Source organism: Diabrotica virgifera, chromosome 8, assembly GCF_917563875.1.
Source record: "Diabrotica virgifera virgifera chromosome 8, PGI_DIABVI_V3a".
Lineage (NCBI taxonomy): Eukaryota > Metazoa > Arthropoda > Insecta > Coleoptera > Chrysomelidae > Diabrotica > Diabrotica virgifera.
Window position 1 is genome coordinate 14,367,202 of NC_065450.1, and position 27,538 is coordinate 14,394,739.

General features: G+C 33.6%; 2 protein-coding genes across 4 annotated transcripts in view; one reads left to right on the top strand and one right to left on the bottom strand.

The window, feature by feature from the left end:
- Positions 1 to 243, bottom strand: part of LOC114334753 (ubiquilin-1-like) — a 259,274-nt gene extending 259,031 nt beyond the window's left edge. The window contains exon 1 of one of the 3 annotated variants that reach the window (XM_050658828.1): positions 1 to 243. The gene's annotated coding sequence lies outside the window, so the exon portion shown is untranslated. The other 2 variants (XM_050658830.1, XM_028284841.2) reach the window with 2 other exon arrangements.
- LOC114334754 (uncharacterized) lies at positions 243 to 27,335 on the top strand. Its single transcript, XM_028284847.2, has 4 exons — positions 243 to 446; positions 12,526 to 12,647; positions 25,899 to 26,034; positions 27,172 to 27,335. Exons 1-4 carry the CDS (start codon positions 386 to 388, stop codon positions 27,294 to 27,296), a joined length of 444 nt encoding a protein of 147 aa, XP_028140648.1. The 5' UTR covers positions 243 to 385; the 3' UTR covers positions 27,297 to 27,335.
- The last annotated feature ends 203 nt before the right edge of the window (positions 27,336 to 27,538 follow it).

The window sequence follows — 27,538 nt, forward strand, 5'->3', positions numbered from 1 at the left end:
CTGTAGAAGTTTAACTCGGCACTTAAAATGCAGAATTACAGAAATAAATTTTGTTGAACTATAAAAAATCACAATGGCGTCAGAAAGAAGCTGATCAGAAATGTTTTACCCTGTCACCCTGTTCTGGAGCTTTGACACATCTGATGCGCATGCCTACGAACATGCTCGAGACAGTTTCGTTATAATCGCTCAGCTGGGTTTTTGTTATTACACTCTTCTGTAAAGAGCAGTATTTCGTTTGGTTTACTGTTTGATTCCAAAATTGAGTTGGTTAAAAATAAAAGCCAGTTGGGAGTTATGCGCTATCTACCAGAAAGTAGTTTAACTGTTTAGATATTGAACAACTACTGGAGAATTCTGTTTTGTCAAGCAATAGAAAAATAGGATGAATACCCTGGAGAATCTTTTAAATGAAACAAAAAATATTGAATCATTGAATAAAAGCGGTAATGTTTACACTTTATTATTTTTCATCTAATCTATCTTAATCTACCGGTCATTTATTTCATCTTAATCTACCTGTAGCTAAAGCTTCATTTGAGGCCTATGCCTATGGAATCAAAACCTGCTAATAGATCCATGTTTTCAAATTTTCGGAGGCTAAAAAAACATTAAAAATGTCAATTCTCCAAAAAGTATATGGCATTTCTCAATCAAAGATGCATCAATAAATAGCATTAAATGGCACACCAATTTGTCATTTTTCTGCATGCCCCTTACATCTTCAGAAATTTGTACTTTTAATTTGGATTTAGCAGAACGAAAAATTTAGGATTTAGCAGGTTTTGATTCTGATGATCTGATGGGCTCATTTATACTTGGCAAGTTTTCTGGCTGAAAGTACTTGTGGCCACTAAACTTGCTGTGCATTTGATAGCACTTTCCTGTTGTTTACAAATGGCAAGTTTAGTGGCCACAATTACTATCAGCCAGTAAACTTGCAAAGCAGTTGCGTACTGAGCATGGTTCCGCGGAACCAGGGCCGGGGCCCGCACGCCCGCAGGGGCCCGCTCGATTTTTGCTCCTTTTTTTAATTTGATGGGGACATTTTGAACTACACAAGTATACACTAGAAAATGTAACTGCTTAATAAATTTTTATTTTTGTGTAGGTACAATACTTATAAATAAAAACGAAGAATCAGGGCCTATTTTACCACTAGGTCCTTGAGGCCCCTTCCTCGGGCCCGCATTTTAATTGGGCTCGAAAAGATCATCAAAAGAAAATTTGTATTGCAAAAACAAAATAAATTTTTAAAATTATTTCATTTTACGAACAAGAAATCATTTACATGAAATGAACAATAAGAGTTATATTCATAAACCATAAAACTTTCCTGTAAAACTGCAATAAGGGTAGTAGACGGAGAGGCAGCGCTGAAAAATCTATTTGGATTTACTAAAGCTAGATTTTTCACAGTTGATTACTGTGAATGTGTAGAGAAACATACTGCGGTCGGTCAAGCGAAACGTAGAACAGGGATTACTGAGAGGGTATCAAAGTTGCTTTCCTACGAAGGTAATTATTTCCATTTACTAAGGCTGAAAATCAGTACACACATTCTAAATTAAATATAAATAAAAGTTATTATAGTCGGTCAGCTGTATGACGGGACAGAGCCGGTCGGTCGGCCCCAATAGTCGAATGTGGAAATGAAGCATTTTGGCTCGCAATTTTTTCGTCTAGCATGGATTTACTTGAAATTTTCACAGAAGGTAGGCAATAGTCCAAGGATCATTTTCTATATCATGCCGCTATCATACGCTAAAACCTTGGGGGTGGTTGCCACCCTATCTCGGGGGTGAGAATTTTTTATTACATTTTAACTATGTAATTCGATGAAAAATGTGATTCTAAGAAAAATATGTTTTTGACATTTTATTCGTAAAACTAATATTTTTCGACTTATTCGCGCTTGAAAATAACAGTTTTTCGACGAAAAAATCGACTTTTTTAGAGAGTTTTTTGAGAATACCTCGAAAAATATGCATTTAATCAAAAAAACTGTAGATATCAAAATTGTATCTTTTAGTAACACAAACCAAATTCTTTTCCAATAATATCTTTAAGACCAATACAAACCGAGATACGGCATGTTAAAAGTTAGCTGTTTTCGTCAAATGCATAATTTGAAATATTCAAAGCGAAATAATGGGAAAATTTGCATTTTTCGAGGAAAACTTAAATAATCTTTTTTCAAGTATATAATTAGACCTTTCAAAAAAATAATAATAAAAAGTTTCTAGCATGAAAATTAAGCGACTTATAATCAAAAAAATTTCGGTACCTGCTTTTCTCTACGAAAAAATCAGTGAAAACAACCCCCTAACTACCTTCCTAATTCAAAATTGGTCTTCACCTTTCTGTAGTTCCTTTTATATTTATATTATCAATACATTCAAGGAGTTTGACCTATTTAAAATGCCTAATTTTGGAAAAATATTATATCTCACTGTGTACTGATTTTCAGCCTTAGTAAATAGATTTAATTACCTTCGTAGGAAAGCAACTTTGATACCCTCTCAGTAATGAGACCCCTCAAAAATGAGTTTGTAGGATTTTTAAAGAGCTATAAGACTGTGTAAATTAAATTCCGTAAGATACCTTAGTTTTCAATTGGGGCGGGTTTAAAGGGCTTGAATAAGGGGGTGTTTGCTGGTAAATAGAGGTTTTAAACAGCTATATCTGGTTAACTATTCACTGTAATGAAAATCTATGCACAGGGTAATTTTAGTCATTAAAAAAGCTTCAATTTAGTAGTTTATAATTTTTTTCATATCTTCAGTATTTTCGGAGATATTTTGAAGGAAAAGGTGAAAAATACCAATTACAAAAAATCAATTTTTCTTTAAACTCCAATTTTTCCAATTTTAGGCATTTTAAATAGGTCAAACTCCTTGAGTGTATTGATAATATAAATATAAAAGGAACTACAGAAAGGTGAAGACCAATTTTGAATTAGGAAGGTAGTTAGGGGGTTGTTTTCACTGATTTTTTCGTAGAGAAAAGCAGGTACCAATTTTTTTGGTAATATAAGTCCCTTAATTTTCATGCTAGAAACTTTTTATTATTTTTTTTGAAAGATCTAATTGTATACCTGAAAAAAGATTTATTTAAGTTTTCCTCGAAAAATGCAAATTTTTCCCATTATTTGGCTTTGAATATTTCAAATTGTGCATTTGACGAAAAAAGCTAACCTTTAACATGCCGTATCTCGGTTTGTATTGGTCTTAAAGATATTATAGGAAAAGAATTTGGTGTGTGTTACTAAAAGATACAATTTCGATATCTACAGTTTTTTTTTTGATTAAATGCATATTTTTCGAGGTATTCTCAAAAAAACCCTCTAAAAAAGTCGATTTGTTCGTCGAAAAACTGTTATTTTCAAGCGCGAATAACTCGAAAAATATTAGTTTTACGAAGAAAATGTCAAAAACATTTTTTTCTTAGAATCACTTTTTCCATCGAATTGCATAGTTAAAATGTTATAAAAAATTCCCACCCCCGAGATGGGGTGGCAACCACCCCCAAGGTTTTAGCGTATGATGACGGCATGATATAGAAAATGATCCTTGGACTATTCCCTACCTTCTGTGAAAATGTCAAGTAAATCCATGCTGGACAAAAAAAAATTGCGAGCCAAAATGCTTCATTTCCTCAATCGATTATTGGGGCCGACCGACCGGCTCTGTCCCATCATACAGCTGAACGACTATAATAACTTTTATTTATATTTAATTTAGAATGCGTGTACTGATTTTCAGCCTTAGTAAATGGAAATAATTACCTTCGTAGGAAAGCAACTTTGATACCTTTTCAGTAACCCCTGTTCTACGTTTCGCTTGACCGACCGCAGTATGTTTCTCTACACACTCACAGTAATCAACTGTGAAAAATCTAGCTTTAGTAAATTCAAATAGATTTTTCAGTGCTGCCTCTTGGTCTATAGGTAGATTGCCTTGTCGGCAATAAGCAAATTTGTTAGACACCACTCCGAAGGATTAACAAGAGGTAAGATTAATAATAGATATTGTCACGTTTTGTCATAATATTGATTCTATAGGAACTTTTAAATTACTAGTTATAATAGTTAGATTTTGATGCCGTTTTCTGCAAAGATAAAGTATTGTTTGCTCGGGTTATTTTTCGGTCCTGTGATTTTTAAGTTAGTTCAATTAATCTATCCATTAATAATTTATTCGTTTTATTAAATTTCTTAAAAAACTTATTTTTTTTTACTAAGTAATCGTTTCGTTATTATCATAGGTTACAAACATTTAGGTGGCAGTGAAAAACGGAAAAACCAAAAATTAAGAGAACAAGAACGGCATGCACCAAAAGATGCAATATTATCATATTTTACATCCCACAACAGTGCGCAAAAAGGAAGTTCGGCCTCCCATCCTGTTGCTGATCAATTTATGGTGACTAGTGAACGTGATAGTGAAAATAAAATGTGACGAAGGGCGAGTTGCAATCAAAGAAAATGATGACTCCACTGTTGATTTTCAAGCGACTTCATCTAGTACAAGTACATCTCTAAATCTGCTATAGAAAACTCCAGTGGCGTAGCGTAGTGGGGGCGGCAGGGGCGGCCCGCCCTGGGCGGCACTTTTTAGGGGGCGACAAAATTTAACAATAAATAATAAAAATATTTTGTAAATATTTGAACTATTTTATATTTTTATCGCAACTATAAATTCGGTCCGATTGAAAGGAGCACGGAATTTTTCATTACTTATTTTGTGACGAATTCGGGGAATTCCTTTTCTTTGAATGATATTTTGTAGCGATTGGCAACAACGTCTATACTGACTTGCGGGAATTGAATTCCCCGTTTATGACTAACAATCAGCACTTTTTCGGCAATTTAGAATGTTGCTATTCTTTTTTTTTTCTCATCGACACATCATTGGGCAGTTCTGATAGCAGCTACAGGCAAAAGAAGGATTCAAAACCCGCGGTGGAGTGCAAGAGGAAATGCCGTAAATGTGACATGTGATCATTACAAAGACATTCTCGTCACTTTGTAAAAACTTACAGAGGCAGGTGAAAGCTTAAACACTAGGACAGATGCAGGGGCTTTACTAGTTTCGATGCAATCATTTTCCTTTCTTTGTTTTTTGGGCCTATGGCAACCGGTGCTACATGAAGGGAATGATGCACAAAAATATTTACAAACAAATTTGCGATCAGAAAGTAAATGCTTTGCAGATGATATTGACAGGGAAAAGAGAGGAATGGGCAAATGGCGCTGTAGGATATGCAAAAATATGTGTGAAGAACTTGGAATTTCCATAAAAGCTCATAATATGGAGGCGCATAACAAGAAAGCATATTTTGATGACGGAACTAGAGGTGCTAACTTGTCTTGTGAAAATGAGTTGAGACGAAATCTGTTTTCTTCGTCAGATAGAGTTATTGTAGAAATTCGTGAGCGTTTTCAACAGCTACATAATTTAACGGATAAGTTTGTTTATCTAACACCGGCTATATTATTAGATCCAGACAACACTGAATATAGAAATGTAGACTACGCATCTGACGAAATTGACGAGCAGGGTTTCAAGCCATAAAAACTTCGACTGCGGACTTTCGTTGCTGCTACAGACAACGAAACTGATTAATGCAGACTCACTTGAATTATTTAAATTTATTGTTAAATCCAAGCTGGAAGATACTCTGCCCAATATTTTAATAATATTCCGAATATTTTTCACAGTTGCTATAAGCAATGCCAGCTGTGAGAGGAGTTTTTTAAAATTGAAAGTGATTACACATTATTTAAGATCGGCAATGAGTACTCTAAGAATAACTAATTTGGCTATTTTGTCTATTGTGCAAGAAGTGTGTGATGCGATAGACATTGACGGTGCAATAAAAGACTTTGCTCTTAAAAAAGTAGACGTATAAATGTTTAATTGAAGACGGAAGTTTTGTTTTTAATTCTAACAAATACTCGTATTACTTTTCAATAAAGATAAAAAATATAACATTATAGTATCGTTCTAGTTCTAATTAAAAATTGATTTTATTTAATTTTGTCGATCGTTAATGTGTACCTAATCTCAAGTGATAGTTATGTACCTAAATTATATCAATGTTTCTAATTGGTTAAATTAAAAAAATTTTTATTAACAAACGTGATTGTAAAACTTAGATAAACTTTTTTATTTAAAATCCAACCTGTATAATGCAAAATAATGATGACTATTCTCGCCGAAAAGTTCTCTATTATAATTAATGTATGTAATGAATAGTACACAATAAATTAAAATACCTAAATAAGAGGGCGGCAAAGTTGTCTTCCGCCCCGGGCGGCCGACACTCACGCTATGCCACTGGAAAACTCTTTTCCTAGCTATATAGCGGATTGGCCAAAACATTTAAATCTTGAATTTCAACAATATTTTACAAATAATAATCAACCGAATCAAAATATTGATAAAATTGGTATGGTGAGTGTGTTACACAATTAGATAATAATAAAACTAGATATTCGCAAAGTGCGATTTTTTATAAAACGAAAGCTAATGGGGAAAAATTCTTCGCGAGTGGTTAATGTAGTACAGTCCTAAATGTAGCAGTGTTTATTGTTACGTTTTAAATGGTTTTAAACAAAAATTGTTTTTCTAATTTCCGATGTTTATAATGACTGGAAAAATATCAATAGGACAGTTATTCAACATGAGCGATCTGCTGAGCATATTTCCTCAATTGGTACGTTAGTCAAGAGAAGTAGTACAGCAGGACAAATTGTAACATTAACGGAAAAAAATAATTTAGAAGAAAATGAACATTGGAGAAATGTTCTTGTGCGTCCCTTTGACGCACTAATGTGAACATGTGTGTCCCTTTTTTCGAAATCTTCAAAAAACTAGTTAATATTTTTAAAAATTTTAACGCAGAATGAACGACTACATTATTATCGAGGGCCGAAAGTCCCTTAGAATAAATAAAAAATTTCTTGTGAAGGAGACATTTGAAATTAATAATCACACTAAATTTTCTCTTTTTTTTCACCCCTGTAACTGATTAAATAAACATTAAAGAAGTTTTCAGGGACTTTGGGCCCTCGGTAATAAATATTTTAAAAATAGGTACTTATTAGTTTTCTCAGGAGTCGAAAAAAATTAATGCATTTAAAATGCATTGGAGCCGAAATTTGCGCCTATTCCCTTAAATGTTGGCGAAAATTGCTTTATTAATTTCTTTTTGAAAAAATCTCGTTGTTTGATTAAATATAGATATCAACCCCACCGTTATCCAAGGTTTTATTTTTGCTATTATTTTTTTATTTAAGCTTTTTATCTCCCTAGGGGTTTGCATGTAATTATCTAACTTATTTATACATGTATCATACATAATATATGTCAGGGGCGGCCAAGCACCTTGATAGTCCGAGTCATTTTTCAAAATTTGAAATGTTTCGAGAGCCGCAATTAAACAATTATCTAAAAAGTGTACAGAAGGTATTAAATTTTTCTCTCATTGTTTGGATTTCACGAATTTTAAAGTGAAATAAAATGGTTAACATCGTTGTTTCAAATATTCAAATAATTCTACAAGCAACCTTTGCTAATTCAGGATACTTCGATTATTCATCATCCTTCCATCTTTTTCTGGGACTGCCTACTTATCTTTTATCGTTTTTCAAAAAACACCGTCTTTAACACTCTGTCTTCCTCTGATTTACCACATGAACTGCCCATCTTACCTTAGCGAATAATTAGCTATACAGTCTTGATTTAGATTGTCTTTTTAGCTGCTTAGATCTCAATAATGATGGTAGGGAGTATAATGTTCTATTCCACGCAACTATCCTTGCTGATACCTCTTTTTAGATGAGCCCATCAGAATCAAAACCTGTTAAATCCATACAGTACAAATTTCTGAAGATGTAAGGGGCGTGTAGAAAAATTACAAATAGTGTGCCATTTTATGATATTTATTGATGCCCCTTTGATTGAAAAATACCGGATACTTTTTGGAAAATTTACAATTTTAATGTTCTTTTAGCCTCCTGACAAAATTTCAACACATGGATCTAGCAGGTTTTAATTCTATAGGCCTCAGATGTAGTTTTCATGTGTGATTACCGCCATATATTTAAACTCTTTTTTTACCAATTCCAAATTGTGGCTATTAATACTTATGTTCTGCCTAACTCCTTGGTCTTGGATTTTTGGTTATTAGCATGTATTTCGTCTTCTCTTTATTTATTTGAAGGCCCAGACTACCTGTTTTCTCCTCGAGTTGTGAAAACAACTCTCTCACGTCTCTTGTGTAGATTGAGTGACTGCACCTATATCATCAGCAAATGACAACAATAGTTTTGATCCTCGATTCGCAAATCCTCCTGTCAGCTCAGATGATATTTTAATTATTACATAGGCCATATTACTATTCTAAAGCCAAATTGAATAGCAACAGTGATAAGGGGTCTCCTTGTCCAAGTCCTGATGTTAAACTTAGTCTTTTATATTTGTTGTCAGTAATTTAAGACATTTTGAAAAAGAAAAATTAAAAGTAAATCAGGTCCATTTATTGAGAGTCACAAATAATCCTTCAAAGAGCCACATGTGGCTCGCGAGCCACAGTTTGGCCACCCCTGATATATGCAATTTGAGAATATATTTTGTTCATTTCTCAAAAGCTGTTTTAGTTTTATGATATTACGGTTTTTAATTATGACTTAAGATTCAGATGTAGAAAATTTATGAGTTTCATTATTTATAAAAATGGCTGGAGTAAAGTGATCAGCCATGTCAGTATGAAAAACGATAGGATTAATATTAATTTACTGTTTTAAATTAGTTTGAATTTTTATAAATATATGATGATTTATATTTAATGTTTATTAAAAACTTTTGATATACAATATGGGTTTTTATTGGGCGGGGGCCCGCATCCCAACTGGAACCAGGGCCCGCTGATCTATCGGTACGCTACTGTTGCAAAGTGTAAATGAAGCTTAAGGCTACGGCTCCACGCAGTAGCCGCAAAACGAACTTAAGGTTCCGCAGAACGGAATAGGAATAGCCGAACTGTACCGACTACAGGACTTGTGCGTAGTCGGTTCAGTTCGGCTATTCCTATTCCGTTCCGTGGAACCTTAAGTTCGTTTTGCGGCTACTGCTAGCGTCAATTTACAGCCCGTGGAGCCGTAGCCTAAGGCTGTGGTCTCCGATAGACGCTGTACGCTGCGTACCTACAACGTCACGCCATGGGAAAATTGTTTACCTATTTTCATTACTTTTAATAAACTTTGAAGGACAAAAACTATCTTACAACCGAAAATAGTTAAAAAAGAGGAATCCTAAAACAAACTCAAATTACGGGGTGAATTGAAGTGACCACCGACTTAGCCGGAGGTATCCATCAGACGCCTTAGGTTGCGTACAACGTGTATTGGAGACCATAGACTAAGTCTAGGTGATTGATATACAGTAAGAACCACCTTACTAGACACACGGGCACAGTGAGCCAATACAATCCTGCACCCTTCACTTTTGTACGGTTTACTTTTATGCCAAAAAGTAAACAGATTGATCCCTACGTAGAAAAAGTCCCTTGACTTAAACGAAGAAATATTAAGTTGTAGGTTATTTCTAACGCCATAAAATGTTTATAAACATACAGAGTGGCCAATTTATAGAACAGTTGTATTATTTGACGTTTATAGTTGTCATTGTGTTAAAGTTGTATGATGTTTGAATAAAGCATTTTAAAGCAGAATAACAATATTATTGTCACTTCGCAAAGGGCGTCAATTATATTATTAATGATACTTCAAAAGTTTGTATTTTAAAATATGTGTATGTAGGTACTTTATAATATTTTAATAAACAAAACATATTTTCGAGTTATATTAGTTTATAGTACATTACCATATAAGTAATAATTAATCAAAAGAATATGAAAATAAGCTTTCTGATGTGTTTATTTTTTGAAACAAAAACAACGACATTCTTTCAAACAAGCAATATAATTCTAGAAATATAAAACATTAAATAAATATAAATACATAATACAAAAAACTATTTACAAAAGATGCTCAAAAAGTCCTCCCTCCTGAGCAAGACAGTAACCCATACGGTCATAAAAACTTGAACGTACATTGGAAAGCATGTTAGGGCTAATATTTTGGAACGCCCGTTCAATTTTTAATTTGAGTTCTTCCAAATTATTAGCTCTGTCATGACCATAAATACAGGGTGTAACGAAAATACAGGTCATAAATTTAACCACATATTCTGGGACCAAAAATAGTTTGATTGAACCTAACTTACCTTAGTACAAATGTGCATATAAAAAAAGTTACAACCCTTTGAAGTTACAAAATGAAAATCGATTTTTTTCAATATATCAAAAACTGTTGAAGTTTTTTTATTGAAAATGGACATATACCATTCTTATGACAGTAGCATCTTAAGAAAAAATTATAGGGAAATTTGGACACCCTATAAAAATTTTATGGGGGTTTAGTTCCTTTAAACCCCCCCAAACTTTTGTGTACGTTCCAATTAAATTATTATTGTAGTACCATTACATAAACACAATATTTCTAAAACTTTTTTGCCTCTTAGTACTTTTTCGAAAAGTCAGTTTTTATCGAGATATTTTGAATATTTGTCAAATCCACCACATATTTGTATATGGTTAAGTACCATTACGGAGACTTGGTAATAAGATGAAAATTTATGTATGATTTACATTTTTAGGTATATTTTGAACCGTATTAAAAAAGAAGCCATATCTCGATAAAAGGTGCCTTCTCGAAAAAATACAAAGAGGCAAAAAAGTTTTAAAAACAGTTTGTTTAACTAATGGTATCGCAGTAATAGTTTAATTGGAGCGTACACAAACATTTGGGGGGTTTAAAGGAACAAAACCCCCATAAAATTTTTATGTAAACATATTAAAAAAGAAGCTGCAACTCGATAAAAACTGCCTTATCGAAAAAATACTAAGAGCCAGAAAAGTTTTAAAAATATTGAATTTAACTAATGGTATCACAATAATAATTTAATTGGAACGTACAGAAAAGTTTGGCGAGGTTTAAGGGAACCAAACCCCCATAAAATTTTTATGGGGAGCACAAATTGCACTATAATTTTTCTTTAAGATGCTCCTGTCATAAGAATGCCACATATCCATTTTCGATAAAAAATCTCTAATAGTTTTCGATATATTCGAAGAAATCGATTTTTATTTTGTAACTTCAAAGGGCTATAACTTTTTTTCTGTGCATATTTGTACTAAGGTAAGTTAGGTTCATTCGAACTATTTTTGGTCCCAAAATATGTGATTTAATTTATGACCTGTATTTTTGTTACACCCTGTATATGATTTGATGTATCCCCACAAGAAAAAATCATTGGGCGACAGATCCGGTGATCTCGCTGGCCACAAGATAGTCCCTGTCTTCCGCGTATTATACGATTTGGGAACATCATATCTAAATATTGCCGCACTCCAGCAGTGTTGTGTGCAGGGCACCCATCTTGCTGGAACCAGATGTGATCAAATCTGTCGCCGGCGATTCTACGGATTTCCGGAACAATTTGCTGCTGTAGTAGCTCCAAATATTTTGCTCCAGTTAGGTTTCCGTCTATGAAAAATGGTCCAATCATATTACCTCCCAAAATTCCACCCCATACATTTAACTTTCGGGGATACTGTGTACGTACTTGGAAAAGGCGATGAAGATTTTCCCGAGACCAATAACGTACGCGGGATGAATTATGACGATGTAGTAATGGAAATGTTGACTCATCCGTAAAGACAATATTGTTGAGAAAATTGTTGTCACGGTTAGCCTTTTCCATAACCGCTTCACAAAATTCCATGCGTCGAATATTGTCCTCGGGAAATACTTCATGACTTTGTTTGATTTTGTATGCACGATAACCATTTTTCTTCAAAACCCTTCTAACTGTAGTCACACTTGAGCCTACTACCTCAGCTACTTCGTTGCAGGACATTGTAGGATTTTGATTGACGGACGCACAAATCATCACTTCTTTCTGTTCCCGATTTTCATCAAAAACAGGAGCACGCTTGTGTCTGCGAGGGTTGACGCATCCATGCCTCTGAATATTATTTATCACACGCGATATGGTTTTTAATACAGGAGTTGGACTGCCTTCAAATTCAACGGGAAATAATTCTCGAATTCGTCGAAGTGTATTACCTTCGTAATACCATTTGACCATTTGAAATTTTCCCGCAACTGAATACACCATAATTAAAAATATATTTTTTTATGGAAAAACAATTACAATATTTTGAATAGTTTATTGGCAGTAACATGACATGACAGACATGAAAGTCACTGTGACAGTCGCTGAGAATCTGAGAATGGGCCGGATTAGCCCATGACTATAGCAATTATGTACATACCCATGTGTCTAGTACGGTGGTTCTTACTGTATATTATGTTCTACTAGAAATTTTGAATAATTTAAGATCAACTAATATCCAATTTTTTACGTGTATATTATTCTTTAAATTGTCTTTTAGCTGTATCGAAGTTAAATAATCTCATCAATAATTTGAAGACTCAAAAACAAAAGCAGAATGAGTATGAAGTTCAAATTGATCAATTTAAGCAAGGTAATGAGTTTTACCAGGCTCAAGTAAAGGTAAATAAAATAGTAGTTATAGGAATTTCTTAATAAATGAATATCAGAACAACGAAGTTTAACGGTTGTTGTTAAACATCACTTTCCTTATAAAATCATTTAATTGCTCATGTTCTGTATGGTGCAATTTTTATTCGTTTTCTATAATATAATATTTAAGCTTGGTTTTTTGTTAAACTAATGACGATCTTTTGTGTTTGTACACAATACCAACACAAAAGACCCAGAGGCAGACCTCCTATGAGATGGACAGATGATCTGAAACAGACTGCCGCGCCGGGAAAAATTGCCTACAAGTAGCGTACAACAAAAAACAATGGAAAGGAAGACTTGAAGAGGCTTAGATTAGATTAGATTATGTGAGGTCATTAAGGCTATGGGGCCCCTCAGCACTTCGACCTATAAAGATCTTTTGTGCATACCTTCGGCTGCTTGCGAGTCTATCAGCTTCCTCATTTCCTGCAATTCCCTTGTGACCTGGCACCCACATCAAAGTTGCTTTGTTGCGTTCCGCCAGCTTCGGATTGTTTACAGTCTTAAACAAACTTTGACGCACACGTAAATAACTTTAGAGCCTTTAAGGCAGCTTGGCTGTCTGATAAAATGAAAACTTTTGCCCTACGAGTGTCTCGGTTGAGACATTCTTGGGCACTAATCTGTATGGCATGTATTTCTGCCTGAAAGATAGTTGGGGCGTTTCCAAGAGATTTGGATAGCCTGAAATTTGGCCCAGTAACTCCCACTCCTGCCCTTTCATCTATCTTAGATCCATCCGTATACCATACAAGTGAACCTTCCTATAGTTTCGGTTCAACGGTTTCATCCATTTGGTGGTTTTTTATGACCACTTTAAATGGTGTTTCGAAGTCGAGTTTGACTGGCATGACGTCTGTCCGGCTTATCCTTAGAATTCAAAGGAATTTCTTCGAAGATTTTAGGATGGCCCACTAGATCGCCAGGTTTCATTATTTGTGTCTATCGCAGCTTTAAGGCGGTGGTTACTGCACTGCCTCCCTCCTTATGCAGAACTGCAGGGGAGGAAGGTTCATCATCGCCTCTAAGGGTAAAACATGCCGAAGATACATGGATGAGCGCTGTGTAGGTCGCGATTGCGGTGGCTACATCGATATCAAAACAAACCTTAATTTTCTTATGAGATCTCACATACCAAGAATGTGTCATCCGTTCACCCTCGCGACCTTGCATCGTGGTTTACAGCGATGTCTATGCCAAAACAGGATACGGAAAGTATGTTCTGCCCTTCATCGATGTAAACGTCGACCGTGATCGCGACCTACACCGCGCTCATCCATGTATCTTCGGCATGTTTTCACCCTTAGGCTGCCGTGGGGCAATGGCGGCTTGTCCTATAAGACAGGTGAGGCAGTGCCTCACCAGTATATCAATCGACTATTTACCTTATTTCTCTATACCATCCTCAATTCTTTATATACAATTTAACTTTTTGAAATTTGCTAAATAACTTTCATGAGAAAAAAATAAAAATAGGTACGGCCCTGATCTTTGTCGTCCACGTGCGAGTATATCTCTCAAATTGTTAGGTGAAGCCGGGTGAAGCAAGCCTCTCATAGTTCCCTTGCCTAGCATATTACGTTTCGTAAAAGGGACTAATAGACGGAGCTCGGAACCTCAACCTGTCAAGAATTTCGGACGCTGATTCAAATATCCTATGAAGCATGCCTCTTAGTAGTTTTAGATACAATATAAGCGTATAGGGTCGAACTGCACCGATCTGTTTAATGGATAAAAATTATTGGATATATGTAATTTAGTATGTTAATAATTATAAAAAGCAAGAGGTGCCCAATTTAATTTTCGTCTGACTATAATTAATAATTAAAAAATTACTTTTTTTATAAATTAAAAAAGCATTTCGGCCCAGGCAGATATTATTTTAGATTTTTTGAATCATTCTAAACAAAAAGGTCGTATTTTGTAATTTTCCTCTTAAGTTGATCGTTTTCGAATTATAAACAATTTAAAACCGAAAAAACAACGAAAGATGTCGATTTTCAAGACTCAAAAACAAGAAAAAATATTCTTTTTGAAATTACAAAGTACCTACGTAAATTCAAGTTCAAACATTATTCTATCAGTTTTTGATAAGGATCTTGGAGTTATTTCATTTTAAAATATTGTTTTTTTAGTTTCTAATGCAGCCCGACCGTCCGTCTCCCCATAAGGAACCTTCTTCATTAACAATTTTAAAAAAGACATTTTAGAGTAGAACATAGAGAAATTTTTACCGGGACCTGGTAGAAGAAGGTTTGAACTTGAATTTAGGTACTTGATGATTACAAAAATAATATTTTTTACTCTTTATTTTAAGCCTTGAAAATCGCCATCTTTCGTTCTTTATTCAGTTTTAAATTGTTTATAACTTGAAAACGATTAACTTAGAGAAAAATTGAAGAGTCATTTACAAAAACAACATACGTGTATTTTTAGGATTTCTGTAATTTTTTAGTGTAAAAATACAATTTCTATGAAAAAATTGAAAATTTTAATGATATTATTTATAGATAGTATTTATAGATATTATACCTATAATATTTGTAAATAATATTATTAATTGGTATTTCCAAATTATTTTATAGAAATTAGGTTTTTCCACAAACAAATTACAGAAATTTTAAAAATACTGTTATGTACCTATGTTGTTTTTGTAAATAGGTCTTCAATTACGAAAGTCCTTTTTTGTTTCGAATGATCCAAAAAATCTAAAATAATATCTGCCCGGGCCAAATTTTTTATTTTATTTAATTTTAAGTCATTTTTCAATAATTATTAATTACTTATATCAGAATAAAATTAGATAGGGCACCACTTGTTTTTTATAAATATTAACATACTAAATTACATATACAGGGTGGTTCATCTTATTCGCCTCGGTCTCTGTACGGAAAACCACTTGATATTTTAAAAAAATTTCTTCACAGAAATATACACGGCCTTTAATACTACAACCTAAAAATAATGTGAATTATACAGAGTGTTCCAAAAAAGAGTGGTATATCAAAGTTATATTTTTTCTTATGGAATACCCTATATCTGATGACATTATTGAATTGACCTTAAAAAATAAGCCATACTTTCATAAGGGTTCCCTATACCTAAATACAGGGTGTTTTGATTTATTTCGATTTTTATAAAAATGTAAGGTTTTAGAAAAAAATAAATATCTACGAATCTAAGAAGCAGTAACAAATTCTTTCTTGGATCTTAATAATAGACTATTTAGTATACTTAAACAGATGCTTATTGTAACAAAATTTCTTACAGGGTGGACAAAATATGGGATTGTTCTATTAACAAATTCAAGCTGTAATAACTTACTTATTTTAAATGGAACACCCTGTATCTTAATCGTCTATCGCGTAGAAAATTTGTTTAGCTTTCAATTTATATTAGAGTTTCCTATACGTATCTTTTTACAGGGTGGTCAAAATATTAGATTTTTCTATTAACAAATTCAAGCTGTAATAACTTACTTATTTTAAATGGAACACCCTGTATCTTACTAGTCTATCGAGTAGAAAATTTACTTAGCTTTCAATTCTTATTAGGGTTTCCTATACCTATCTCCCTTCATTTTTTAAATATTTAAAGATTTCCTAATTTGTAAGCTTTAAAAATTAGAATTACATAAGTACCTATGTCGTGTTTATGTACAACACATCACCAACACCGGATATATTCTTAGACAAGATACTGTCATTAATAAAATTTTCATTGTTATCATGTAATCACACAGAGTGTTGTATTATTTTAGTTGATTTTGGCCTCCATGTGAAATTGAATAATATGTTTATTTTAAACTGCATACCCTATATTAGATGCCGTATTCTGGAAGATATTTAAATTATATTTCATTCCGTATAAGTATTTTCCATATCTTAACCCAACGGTTATTAAGTAAATTTAAGAACGCCACTTTTTGTTTGAATCTTTAAATCCCAATTACAAGCAATTAAATGCAATGGCTTCTTTGACGAAAACGAGCCTATTGTACAAAAATATGTAAAAATGGGTATTTACAGAATAACGTGGTAATTTATATTTACAGAATAACATGTGTATTGAGAATGTTTACATGGAATCGAAGAGATTTTAAATATCTTCCATTATAAAGAATAGAATATCGAGTATGTCATTTTAAATAAGAACACTCTGTGTGATTAAATGATAAAAATGTGAATTTTATTAATGAAACTATCTTGACTAAGATATTTAAGTATATTGCCGGTGTTGTTGATGTGTTGTACATAACCACGACATAGGTACTTAATTCTAATTTTTAAAGCTTACAAATTAGGAAATCTTTAAATATTTAAAAAATGAAGGGAGATAGGTATAGGAAACCCTAATAATAATTGAAAGCTAAGTAAATTTTATACGCGATAGATTAGTAAGATACAGGGTGTTCCATTTAAAATAAGTAAGTTATTACAGCTTGAATTTGTTAATAGAAAAATCTAATATTTTGACCACCCTGTAAAAAGATAGGTGTAGGAAACCCTAATACAAATTGAAAGATAAGAAAATTTTCTACGCGACAGACTAGTAAAATACAAGGTGTTCTATTTAAAATAAGTAAGTTATTACAGCTTGAGTTTGTTAATAGAACAAGCTCATATTTTGACCACCCTGTAAGAAATTTTGTTGCAATAAGCATCTTTTTAAGTACACTAAATAATCTGTTATTAAGATCCAAGAAAGAATTTGTTACTGCTTCTTAAATTCGTAGATATTTATTTTTTTCTAAACCCTTACATTTTTACAAAAATCGAAATAAATCAACACACCCTGTATTTAGGTATAGGGAACCCTTATAAAAGTATAGCTTATTTTTTAAGGTCAATTCAATAATGTCATCAGATATAGGGCATTCCATAAGAAAAAATATAACTTTGATATACCACTCTTTTTTTGGAGCACCCTGTATAATTCACATTATTTTTAGATTGTAGTATTAAAGGCCCTATATATTTTTGTGAAGAAATTTTTTTTAAATATCAAGTGGTTTTCCGTACAGAGACCGAGGCGAATAAGATGAACCACCCTGTATATATTTTATATATTATTATGTTAATTGGATATTGGATATATCCAATATCGAGCATTAAGTTTTACTTAATAAATTGCCTTGCCCAAGTATACTTTCGTTCCTAGAGCATTTTCAGGGGCATTTCGTCAAAAAAAGGAAGGTATCCTCGAATGTCATTAATTATCTGAAGTGGTGGCAACTTAAATTAACATATACCTATCTAACAAATACTGAACGTACACTACACTGTAACGTACAAATAGATAAATTTATCTGTTTGTACCTCCATCTTCAAAATGTAGAAGTACCAAAATTACCGGCACTCAAATTTATCTGTTTGTCCTTCGTGTAGTGTACGTTAAGTATTTGTTAGATATATGTTAATTTACCTTCCTTTTTTTGACGAAATGCTCCTGAAGATGCTCTAGGAGCGAAAGTGTACTTTCGAAGATTAAATAAAACGCAGTGCTCGATATCTGCCTTTTATTTCGTAAAAAATAACTTTATTTTATTTATTTTCATTTTATGATTATAATTTTATAATAATTAATTTTCTTTTAAGCACGCTTTTTATATAAAAAAACTTAAAAATAAACACCAAAAAAAAAAACAAAATGTAACTCTTAGTTTATTTAACATAAAAATCAATCTTATAATATAACAGTAATTTGTTTTTTGCTTGTTTGTATTGCCCTATATTCAATAGATACATTTACAATATAAGATTGGTTCTAAAATAAAATTATCACGTGTTTGTAGGTGTATATTGTTTGCGTACAATAATTTCATTTTGGCAACTAATTAAACAAAATCAGTTGTTGTCCGTTGTTTTCATGTACCTATTTTCTAATGTAAATTTTGCTTAATATGGCTGTACAACGCTGATGAGACCCAGGAAGGATGAAACATCTGATGCATACTGTTTTGATATGTGGTATTAGTAATTATTTTTAGCTAAAAAACAGCTACTATGAGTATGAACCTATCACAGACTTAACCAGGAAACAATTTGTCTCTCTCTAAATACCAGCCTGGCACGTAAAGTGGTATCCGGCTTTCGTTGCTATTCTTTTGCCAATAAAATAGTTATTTAATATCATTTGCAAGCGTTAAAATAAATACGGCAATGTTCTGTAGACGGCCTCATGTTATGACGTCACAAAATCGACCTTCGGATCATTAAAGAGAAGCTAATAATAATAATAATATTCCTCAAGTGTAGTGTGCCTCACCATCTTGTACTATCACGAGCCGCCCCTGCCGTGGGGAATGTTGACATTGCCCCTGTGATTACCGGACAAGCTAGCCGCTGCACTTTTTGCCGCTTGGCGTTAGCTGTTGTTTGTTGTGTTTTTGGCCACCATACGAGTGATGCGTATGTAACCATCGGCCTAATAATCGTCTTATATGTCCAGAGAGTCATTTTCGGTTTTAGGCCGCAAGTCTTTCCAAATGTCTTGCGGCAGGTCCAACTTGCCACCAAGGCTCTGGATAAGATTTTTTCAATATGACTATCCCAGGTGAGTTTTTGATCTAGGGTTACCTCCAGATTCTCTGGAATAGTCTAATGTGATGCCATTCATAATTGGAGCCTGTACATTGTATTTACGTCTCCTTGTGAACGGTATCAAAGTCGTTTTGCTAGGATTGACATTTAAGCCCTCCTTCAAACACCACTTTTTGATTTCGTTTAGAGCAGTTTGCATGAGACTAGATATAGTTTGGTCATGCTTGCCCTTAATTGTAACAACTAGGTCATCTGCGTAACCTTGAGTTGTAAAACCAGAATCATGCAACTTAGTAAGGAGGTCATCCACGACTAGAGACCACAGCAGGGGCGATAGTACTGGGGTGCAGTAAAAGTAGCCTTTACTGGGTGCCAAGGTGCCCTCGAGGGCACCCCTTTACTGCTGTTACAGTTACAGACTCTTCCCCAATACTAGCTGTGATGATTCTGGTTTTTAGCATGGACTGAATCCATTGTATTAGTGCGGCTCGGTGAAACTCTCCCATAGATCCCTACTGAAGGGCGTTGACACCTAAGAACGGTGTATACCTATTTTTGTTACACCCTGTATATTTCCAGATTATTACGAAGTATTTGACGATAATGGTATCCAAGCAAAAGTCCAATTTAGACTGGGACCAATACCTTCCATTCTTTTTAATGACCTAGAGATCCACTGTTAATGAATAAACGGGCCAAACACCAGCAAAATTTCTATTTAGACGCGAGATGTGACTACCTTGCGATCTAGAATTTAGATGTCAACCTAGAGAAGATGATGTAGCTGGTAAAAATTATGTGAACGAATTGCGAAGAAGAATGGATAATATGCACGAGTCGGCCCGTTTCCATCTTCAAATCGTTAGTGACCTAGTGAAGAAACAGTACGATATACAATCCGAAAAGGGATGTTTTAAGAAGAACGACAAAGTCTGACTCTATAATCCAAAGAAGCAAAAGAGTTGTTCTCCGAAGTTGCAGCAGTTCTCGAAAGGTCCATACCTCATTATGCAGGAGATTAACGATGTCATCTTCCGAATAAGCATGCTTCCGAGGATAAAGCCGGCTGGCGCCATGCGAAGGAGATCACGACGTAAGTAAAGAAGTAGAAGTAAACCAAGTCCAAGAAGCACTGGACCTCACGTTTGAGGAATTCATGGTAACATAAGGAGGTAGCGGTAAAGCAAGACATTGTGATACCACTGAAGAAAAGCAACATATACTCGCACTTCCAGGTGACTACTTACTTACTGGCCCATCAGTGATGCCAAACGTACTATAATTATAGTATTTTTACGATAATTACAACTTCATGTACTATAAAATTTCAAAGTAAATATAGTACGTATTTTGTACTATAATTTCTACTGGCATCTTCAAAAACTCCAAAACACATAACATTTGAATGCCTTAATCTGGAAAGCGACTTCTAGCGCCATCCAATATTTAATAGTTGCAATCGGTTAATAGTTAGATACTACTGTCTGTAAGTGTAAATCTGTATTTCACATAGCAAAGGCGAATTTCAACCAAATTATAATGAATTTAGGGATCCCCATAGTATTATCGGGAATTCCCAGTTTATTATTTACCAAGAGGGAGAGTCAAATCTCTAATAATGAACAGGGTTACCAGACCTAGACCTAGGGAATTTTGAGCCAGCTTAGGGAAATAGGGAATTTTATTCAATTCTATGAAAAATCTAGGGAATTCTTAATATTATTAAGACGATTTTAAAAAATCTGTTGGATTTTATAAACTTTACAAAATTGCTTATCTACATGAAAATCGTATTATTCGGGAATTCGATTTTTACGATTATTTCCCATTTGTTATTAAAGGCAAACAAACATCAATAATATTATGTTATAAATCCATAATTAATCAGGGTTTCTGGGTTGTAAAATTAAATTATTGTCCATATATAAAATCCACGAGATTGTGTTCTTCTACCATTACTATGGTATAAACAATGATGTTGGCGTAAAACTCCGAGATGCTAGAATCAATTTCTATAGTTGGACTATTATTATTTATATTTTAGTTGGACACAACATTGTATCACATTGTTGAGTCGAAAAAGAACAACTCTAATACATAAATAGAAAATATAAATATATTAGATAACCACAAAAATGTTTTGATTTTTGATTTGGTGTGTCGCTTGTCAATAATAATCGATTCGATTCGATCAGCAGTTCGATAATTTTTAATTTTGACCATTTCGGATATTGTACAGTTTGGGAGTACAATGCTATAAGTGTACAATATTTTCCATACAATGCTAGGATTGTTGGGTTTTGCTTGTAAGGCTTGTAACATATATACAAAAATACTAGATCTACTCGCGGAGCACATCCTGAATGTACCCATATGGAGAACGCCTGCACATAAGATGTTCAGAGGGAAAATTCGACCTATCCGACGTCCAGTTTTGTAATGCGCCGGCGTTCCATCTCTGGATAAGTTCAAGATGTGCTCCGCGAATAGACCTATTGAAAATATATAGGGAATTCTAGGGTAATAATTGTGTGTAATAATAAATAATTGAATAATAAATTTCATAAATCTTGTACTATATTTTTTTCCAATGTACTATAATAATCTCCCTGCTCGTACTATAATAGCTTCCAATGAGTTGGCAACACTGTGGCCCATATGGCCACATATGGGATATATATATATATATATATATATATATATATATATCCCGGCCAGTATTAAAGACACACAAGGGTTGACACCCGTCTTTCGAATGAAGTTTGGTTGAGTTGCAGAACTTCAATGCCGACTGCCAGCTCCCAGAAAAGCTTTGAAACTCCAAGATGTATCACGTTACTTTTTCTATCTGGTAACAAAAAGACACTGCCAGTGACCAACCCACGTATCAAGATCTATGGGAAACCTTTAGTTCAATTGCGGAGATTTGCTGGATTTCGACGTACAAAAGTTAGCCATGCCGAAGCTAGAGTGCCGCAATTGACGGGTGGTGTGAAATATGGTGGAGCAAATCTTTAACAACACCGAAATCTAGGTACTAGTCTTTTGCGCTAACGTCGCAGCGCTACTGATACTGATCGTCTGACATCACATCACGAGTAGTCTAATAGCTTGTGGAACAATTTGAATGTTCGAATTTCTAGACTCCGTACCGCCATTCAGACTATTCGACTGGCCTAGAAACCAGTGGCGGCTGGTCAGAGGAGACAAGGGAGGCTTAGCCTCCCCATACATTTTTTACTCACGCTACACTGTTTTGTTTACTTTACTTCGCGTTAGAGATATCGCAAAAAGTTATTTGAACAAGGTGTTCCAAATAATATTCTAACCCCACATACCAAATTTCAGCACAAAATTCGCACTTTTAGTTTTTTCATTATTTCTAGTCGGGATCCTAAAATCGCAGAGGAGGCTGCTGGCCGGAAAATCTCACTTGCTAATGCTCCGCGTAGCCCAGAAGCGTTTAAGGATGGTTTAAGGAGACCCGGTCTCCTTAGAGCTGCACATCGCTTAACGCACACGCTACCCGGAGATCGGGCAAGTGAGATTTTTCGGCCAGCAGCCTCCTCTGCGGATTTTAGGATCCTAACTACAAATAATGAAAAAACTAAAAGTGCGCATTTTGTGATGAAATTTGGTATGTGGGATTAGAATAATATTTGGAACAACTTGTTTAAATAACTTTTTCCGATATCTGTAACGCAAAGCAAAATATCGGTATTTTACCGTGTTTTTGCATTCGCAGAGTAAGCCGCTTTTAGAATTAAAAAAATTCAGTTGAGTATCTTAAACAATGTAAACCTTCAACCTGTATGGACTGCAAAACTTCAAATCTGTATTTATTTTGATATGCATATCTACTTACAGAGATAGAATTGTTAACAAATAAACGACACAAACTTTGGTAATACACTTTTAAAATTATACTAACTATTTTTAAAATGATATGATGTAATGAAATAATTATGAATTATGATGATATTATAAAATGTAAATAAAAAATGGTCAAAAAATGGGGTCTTAAATTAGATTTTTTTGGCGGATTTTTTTTGCTTTTGTTTTTTAACCAAGAGGAGTGATTCAAATTTACCGCGCTGTATTGCTTGTTCGTAATTGGTCCAACCGCAGGCAAGTTTACTCCACTTCCACTGTTATAAAATTTTGACACTAATGACATTTATCAAATTTTGACACTAGTGACATTTCATAGGTTAATTAAGTTATATCGGTGATTTTTGTGTTTTCTGTGTTATTCCTTTAATTTTTAGATTGTTAGTCTGCTTTTATATAAAAAGCAGTTGTTTTTGGAACTCTTTAGCGACGTATTAATTTAATATAATATTTACGGATTACCGTTGAGGGCCGACTAGATCAACCAAAAAAGAAGATGTATTATTATTCTAGTGACTTTCTTGGGTGTGAATCTGTCTTTTTAGTTTACTCCTCCTGGTTAAAAAATAAACTATAGTACAAATTTGTCTAGATAATTTACAGTTAGGTATAGCCTCCCCTATTGAAAAAATCACGAGCCGCCACTGCTAGAAACTGATTGAACCAGAACCGTTACTTGGAGTCCCATAGAAGGTTCTCGATAACGGAACAAACAATATAAATAGGGAAATTTTGAGTGTATAAGTGTTAGTCTGAATATAAACTCAGTATTGAGTATTGTAAATAATAAATAAAATATAAATTAATAATGTTTTAGTTACAGTGTAAATAAATTAAAATACATTTAAAATAAAAACTAATAAAGTAGTGTTTCAAATTTTAAAATAACCGTACATCAATTACAGATTAAATAATTGCATTGGTGTCAGAAGTTATTCTTCAATAAATTTTGCGAAAAATGGCTACGATTAAAGATATACAAGTAACAGATCTCCGCCGAGAATCAGAGGATAGAGAACTAAATTATGTTGGGAAAGAGGTTGATTTAGTCCAACATCTGAAGAAACTCTCCTGTTGACAAATAGGGATTTTCAACGATTCTCATTTGTTTCGAGCTTCAGCCATATATCATATAATCCGTGTATAATATTATACCGAACTTACAATTAAAATAAAACGATCAGTTCGAATTTACATACGAATATTTATTTATACAAGCTTACAGTTCGAAATTCTATCTATAACTAATTTAATGTAGCATCCTTCTTCGCTTTTATATGAAATAACTTATTCTCGAAAAATCCGGACTCGCCATCTCTCGTTTTCGCTTGACCTTCCACGTACCGCTTACCCCCCTTCTTCTCCACTTTCTTACATGCCATGCTCTCTCCAGATTATTCCAAATCGTTCGAGGTGGGAACTGTTATACGGGGGTCGGTTAAAAGTACTCTTGTGTTACAATATTAATATACGACATACCACAGAAGCTCGAAACAAATGAGAATCGCTTAAAAGCCCTATTTCCGACAGTAGACAGGTTTATCAGCAAACTTATGTGCTCTTCGTAGACGAAGAGCGAGATCAATATAAGAATATTGAAAGCATCTTAGAATATAAAATAAACCAGGAAGGAGTACAATGCGAAATGACTTCGAGTCAGGAAGGAGGTTGCAAATGGCGATCAGCTGTCAGATTTGCTTTCTATCTCCAATGACGTACCTTTGAAAGAGGGAAGAAAAGAAATTCTTAACGATTTTATTACATCTTTGATGTTAAACAAACAGCTATAGATCAAGATAAAATACGTATTAATGTAATATTTTGTTGAAAAGTCAGTTAAATAACATTTTATTATACTAATAACTTTAGTTAATTGATTGCATATAAAGGAGCTTCACCAGATGGTACGCCTATGCACACAGCTGATCCAATACACAAACACCTTCTACATTCTATCTCGTTGACAAAAACTTATGAGTCATCCACACACGTTCAAGATGGCCGCTTCCGCTAGAAATTTAAGGTGTTGTTGATATATAACAAACTCCTTGCTGTTTATTTTATATTCTAAGGTAAGCATGGTAGCCGCTGACATTCCCTAGGAACATGGCACCCTAAAAAGGTGATATTATGGTTTGTTCCAAAACGACCGAGAACCGTCACGAAACTGTAACGCTCCTGCGTAGTAAACAAAATCCGTTCCAACAAAAATATGATCGTCATCGGATCATCTTTCCCACTGTTCCAACAAGAATTGTGATCTTTCGGTGACGGTTTCGTGATGATCATTTCAGTAATCGAGCATAATGCATAATGTGCTGATTGGACTGACTTGAACACTAGGATTTAATTCTTTAAATTTTTTGAGCCTTCGATCGACTAAAAGCACACAAGCTGTCACCAACAAAAATGACAAATATATGATAATGATAGATAAATCAGTTATCAGTCAGATAACCGTTCCAACACCGGTTTCCAAATTACCGTCATGGGACGATAACTGGGCGATACAATTACGAACATGTGCACAACAAACGGTACAAGTAGTTTCGTGACGGTTTCTGGACCGTCCAAAAGTTCATGTTGGAACAAACCTTATATGGTCATTCATATTAGTGTCACACCTTGTTTATTTTTTTTTAATATTCCGCAGAATCTGTTCTAATATTAAACAGCATCTGCCTTTTGTCGTGTCACGTATTTTTTTTAACATAGCATAGGTTTAGAATAAGTCATTCTCTAAATTAATTTAAAATAACTTATGCAGTCTTATAACCTCTTTTAGAAGTTGAGTGGAAGATTGAAGTCAAAAAAGAAAATTTACACACAGTTTGATCTTGCCAGAAACGTTTTTAAGAGGCTCATTGAACAATACGAAGAAATATTGAAACCACAGGATATGTTTGACGTAATAAACAATGGTGAGATTGCAATACATTATTTTTCTAATAACGTCTTACTATACAGAGAGGACGTTTGAGTAGGAATAAATTCATTTTCTCGAGAATGTGCGACTCTGGAGATAAATCCCGAAACAAGTCGATTTTTATTTTTAAATTATAATTTTTTGACATATATATCATAGCTACTAGTGACGTAATCCATCTGGGTGTGATGACGTAATTGATGATTTTTTTAAACGAGAATAGGGGTCGTGTTCTAGCTCATTCGAAGGGCTATTCTATATTCAGTAATATAAACATTCGTTCGTATTAACATAATATTATTTATACAGGATGCCCAAAAATTTTTTATTTCAATTAATTGAGACAAAAAGAATAATGTATGTCTTTTATTTAATGCAAAATACATTTTACTGTTGTTCGAAAACAGAAAAAAAAATTTATTTGATAAATTAATATTGCTCTAAATTAATATTAATGCTGCAACTTAGCAGTTTAAACATTCAATTCAAGCGAAAAGCAATGTTTATCTTTCAAATTAACATCTTCTGTTTTCTGACAGCGGTATAATGTATTTTGCATTAAATAAATTACATACATTCTTCCTTTTGTTTCAATAAATTTTATTCAAAGAAATTTGTTTTGCGCACCCTGTATAAATAATGTTTATATTAGTGAATAGAGCATTAATGCCTGGTTGCACCAACAGATCTTAGGCTTAAGCCGAGAATATCATAAGAATTAATGTAATATAATTACAATAAAATATAATAGGAATACCATAATATAATAATAGATATACTTGATAACAAGGTACCTAAGAATCCAAAATTATGGTGCAACGTAAGTGATACTTCCGGTGGTCCTATCTATAAGCAGAGCTTAGCTAAGCTGGAGCTTAAGATCTGTTGATATAACCAGGCATTAATAACCTTTCGAATGAGCTATCACACGACCCCTATTCTCAATTTAAAAATCATCGATTAGGTCATCACGCTTAGATGGATGACGTCACGAGTATGATATATATGCCAAAAAATTATAATTTAAAAATAAAAATCGACCTGTTTCGGGATTCATCTCCAGAGTCGCTCATTCTCGAGAAAATGAATTTATTATAACTCAAACGTCCTCACTGTCTCTCAAATTTTTTAGAGAAATCTGTAAACAAAGAACAACACAATCTGGCAAATGAAATTCAACATCGTCATATGAATATTAATAAGAGTCTACAGGAAATTACCGTCTGTTTGAAAACGATGACTACTACATTAGAATAATTGTGATTTTTTAGTTATTAATTAAATTGTTAAATTAAACAAACTTGTTTTCATTTTTGATATTTTCATAATATATTTATCGTTATTTAATTCCCGGAACTGTATCATATTCCCGGGGTATGATAATTATATAAGACAAAAAGAAACGAAACACATTCACTCGTAAGAAGAATAAAAAAATGATTGCTGTGAACGTTTTTCAGAAATGAAACTGGATTTTTATGGTCTGCAAAAGGAACTAT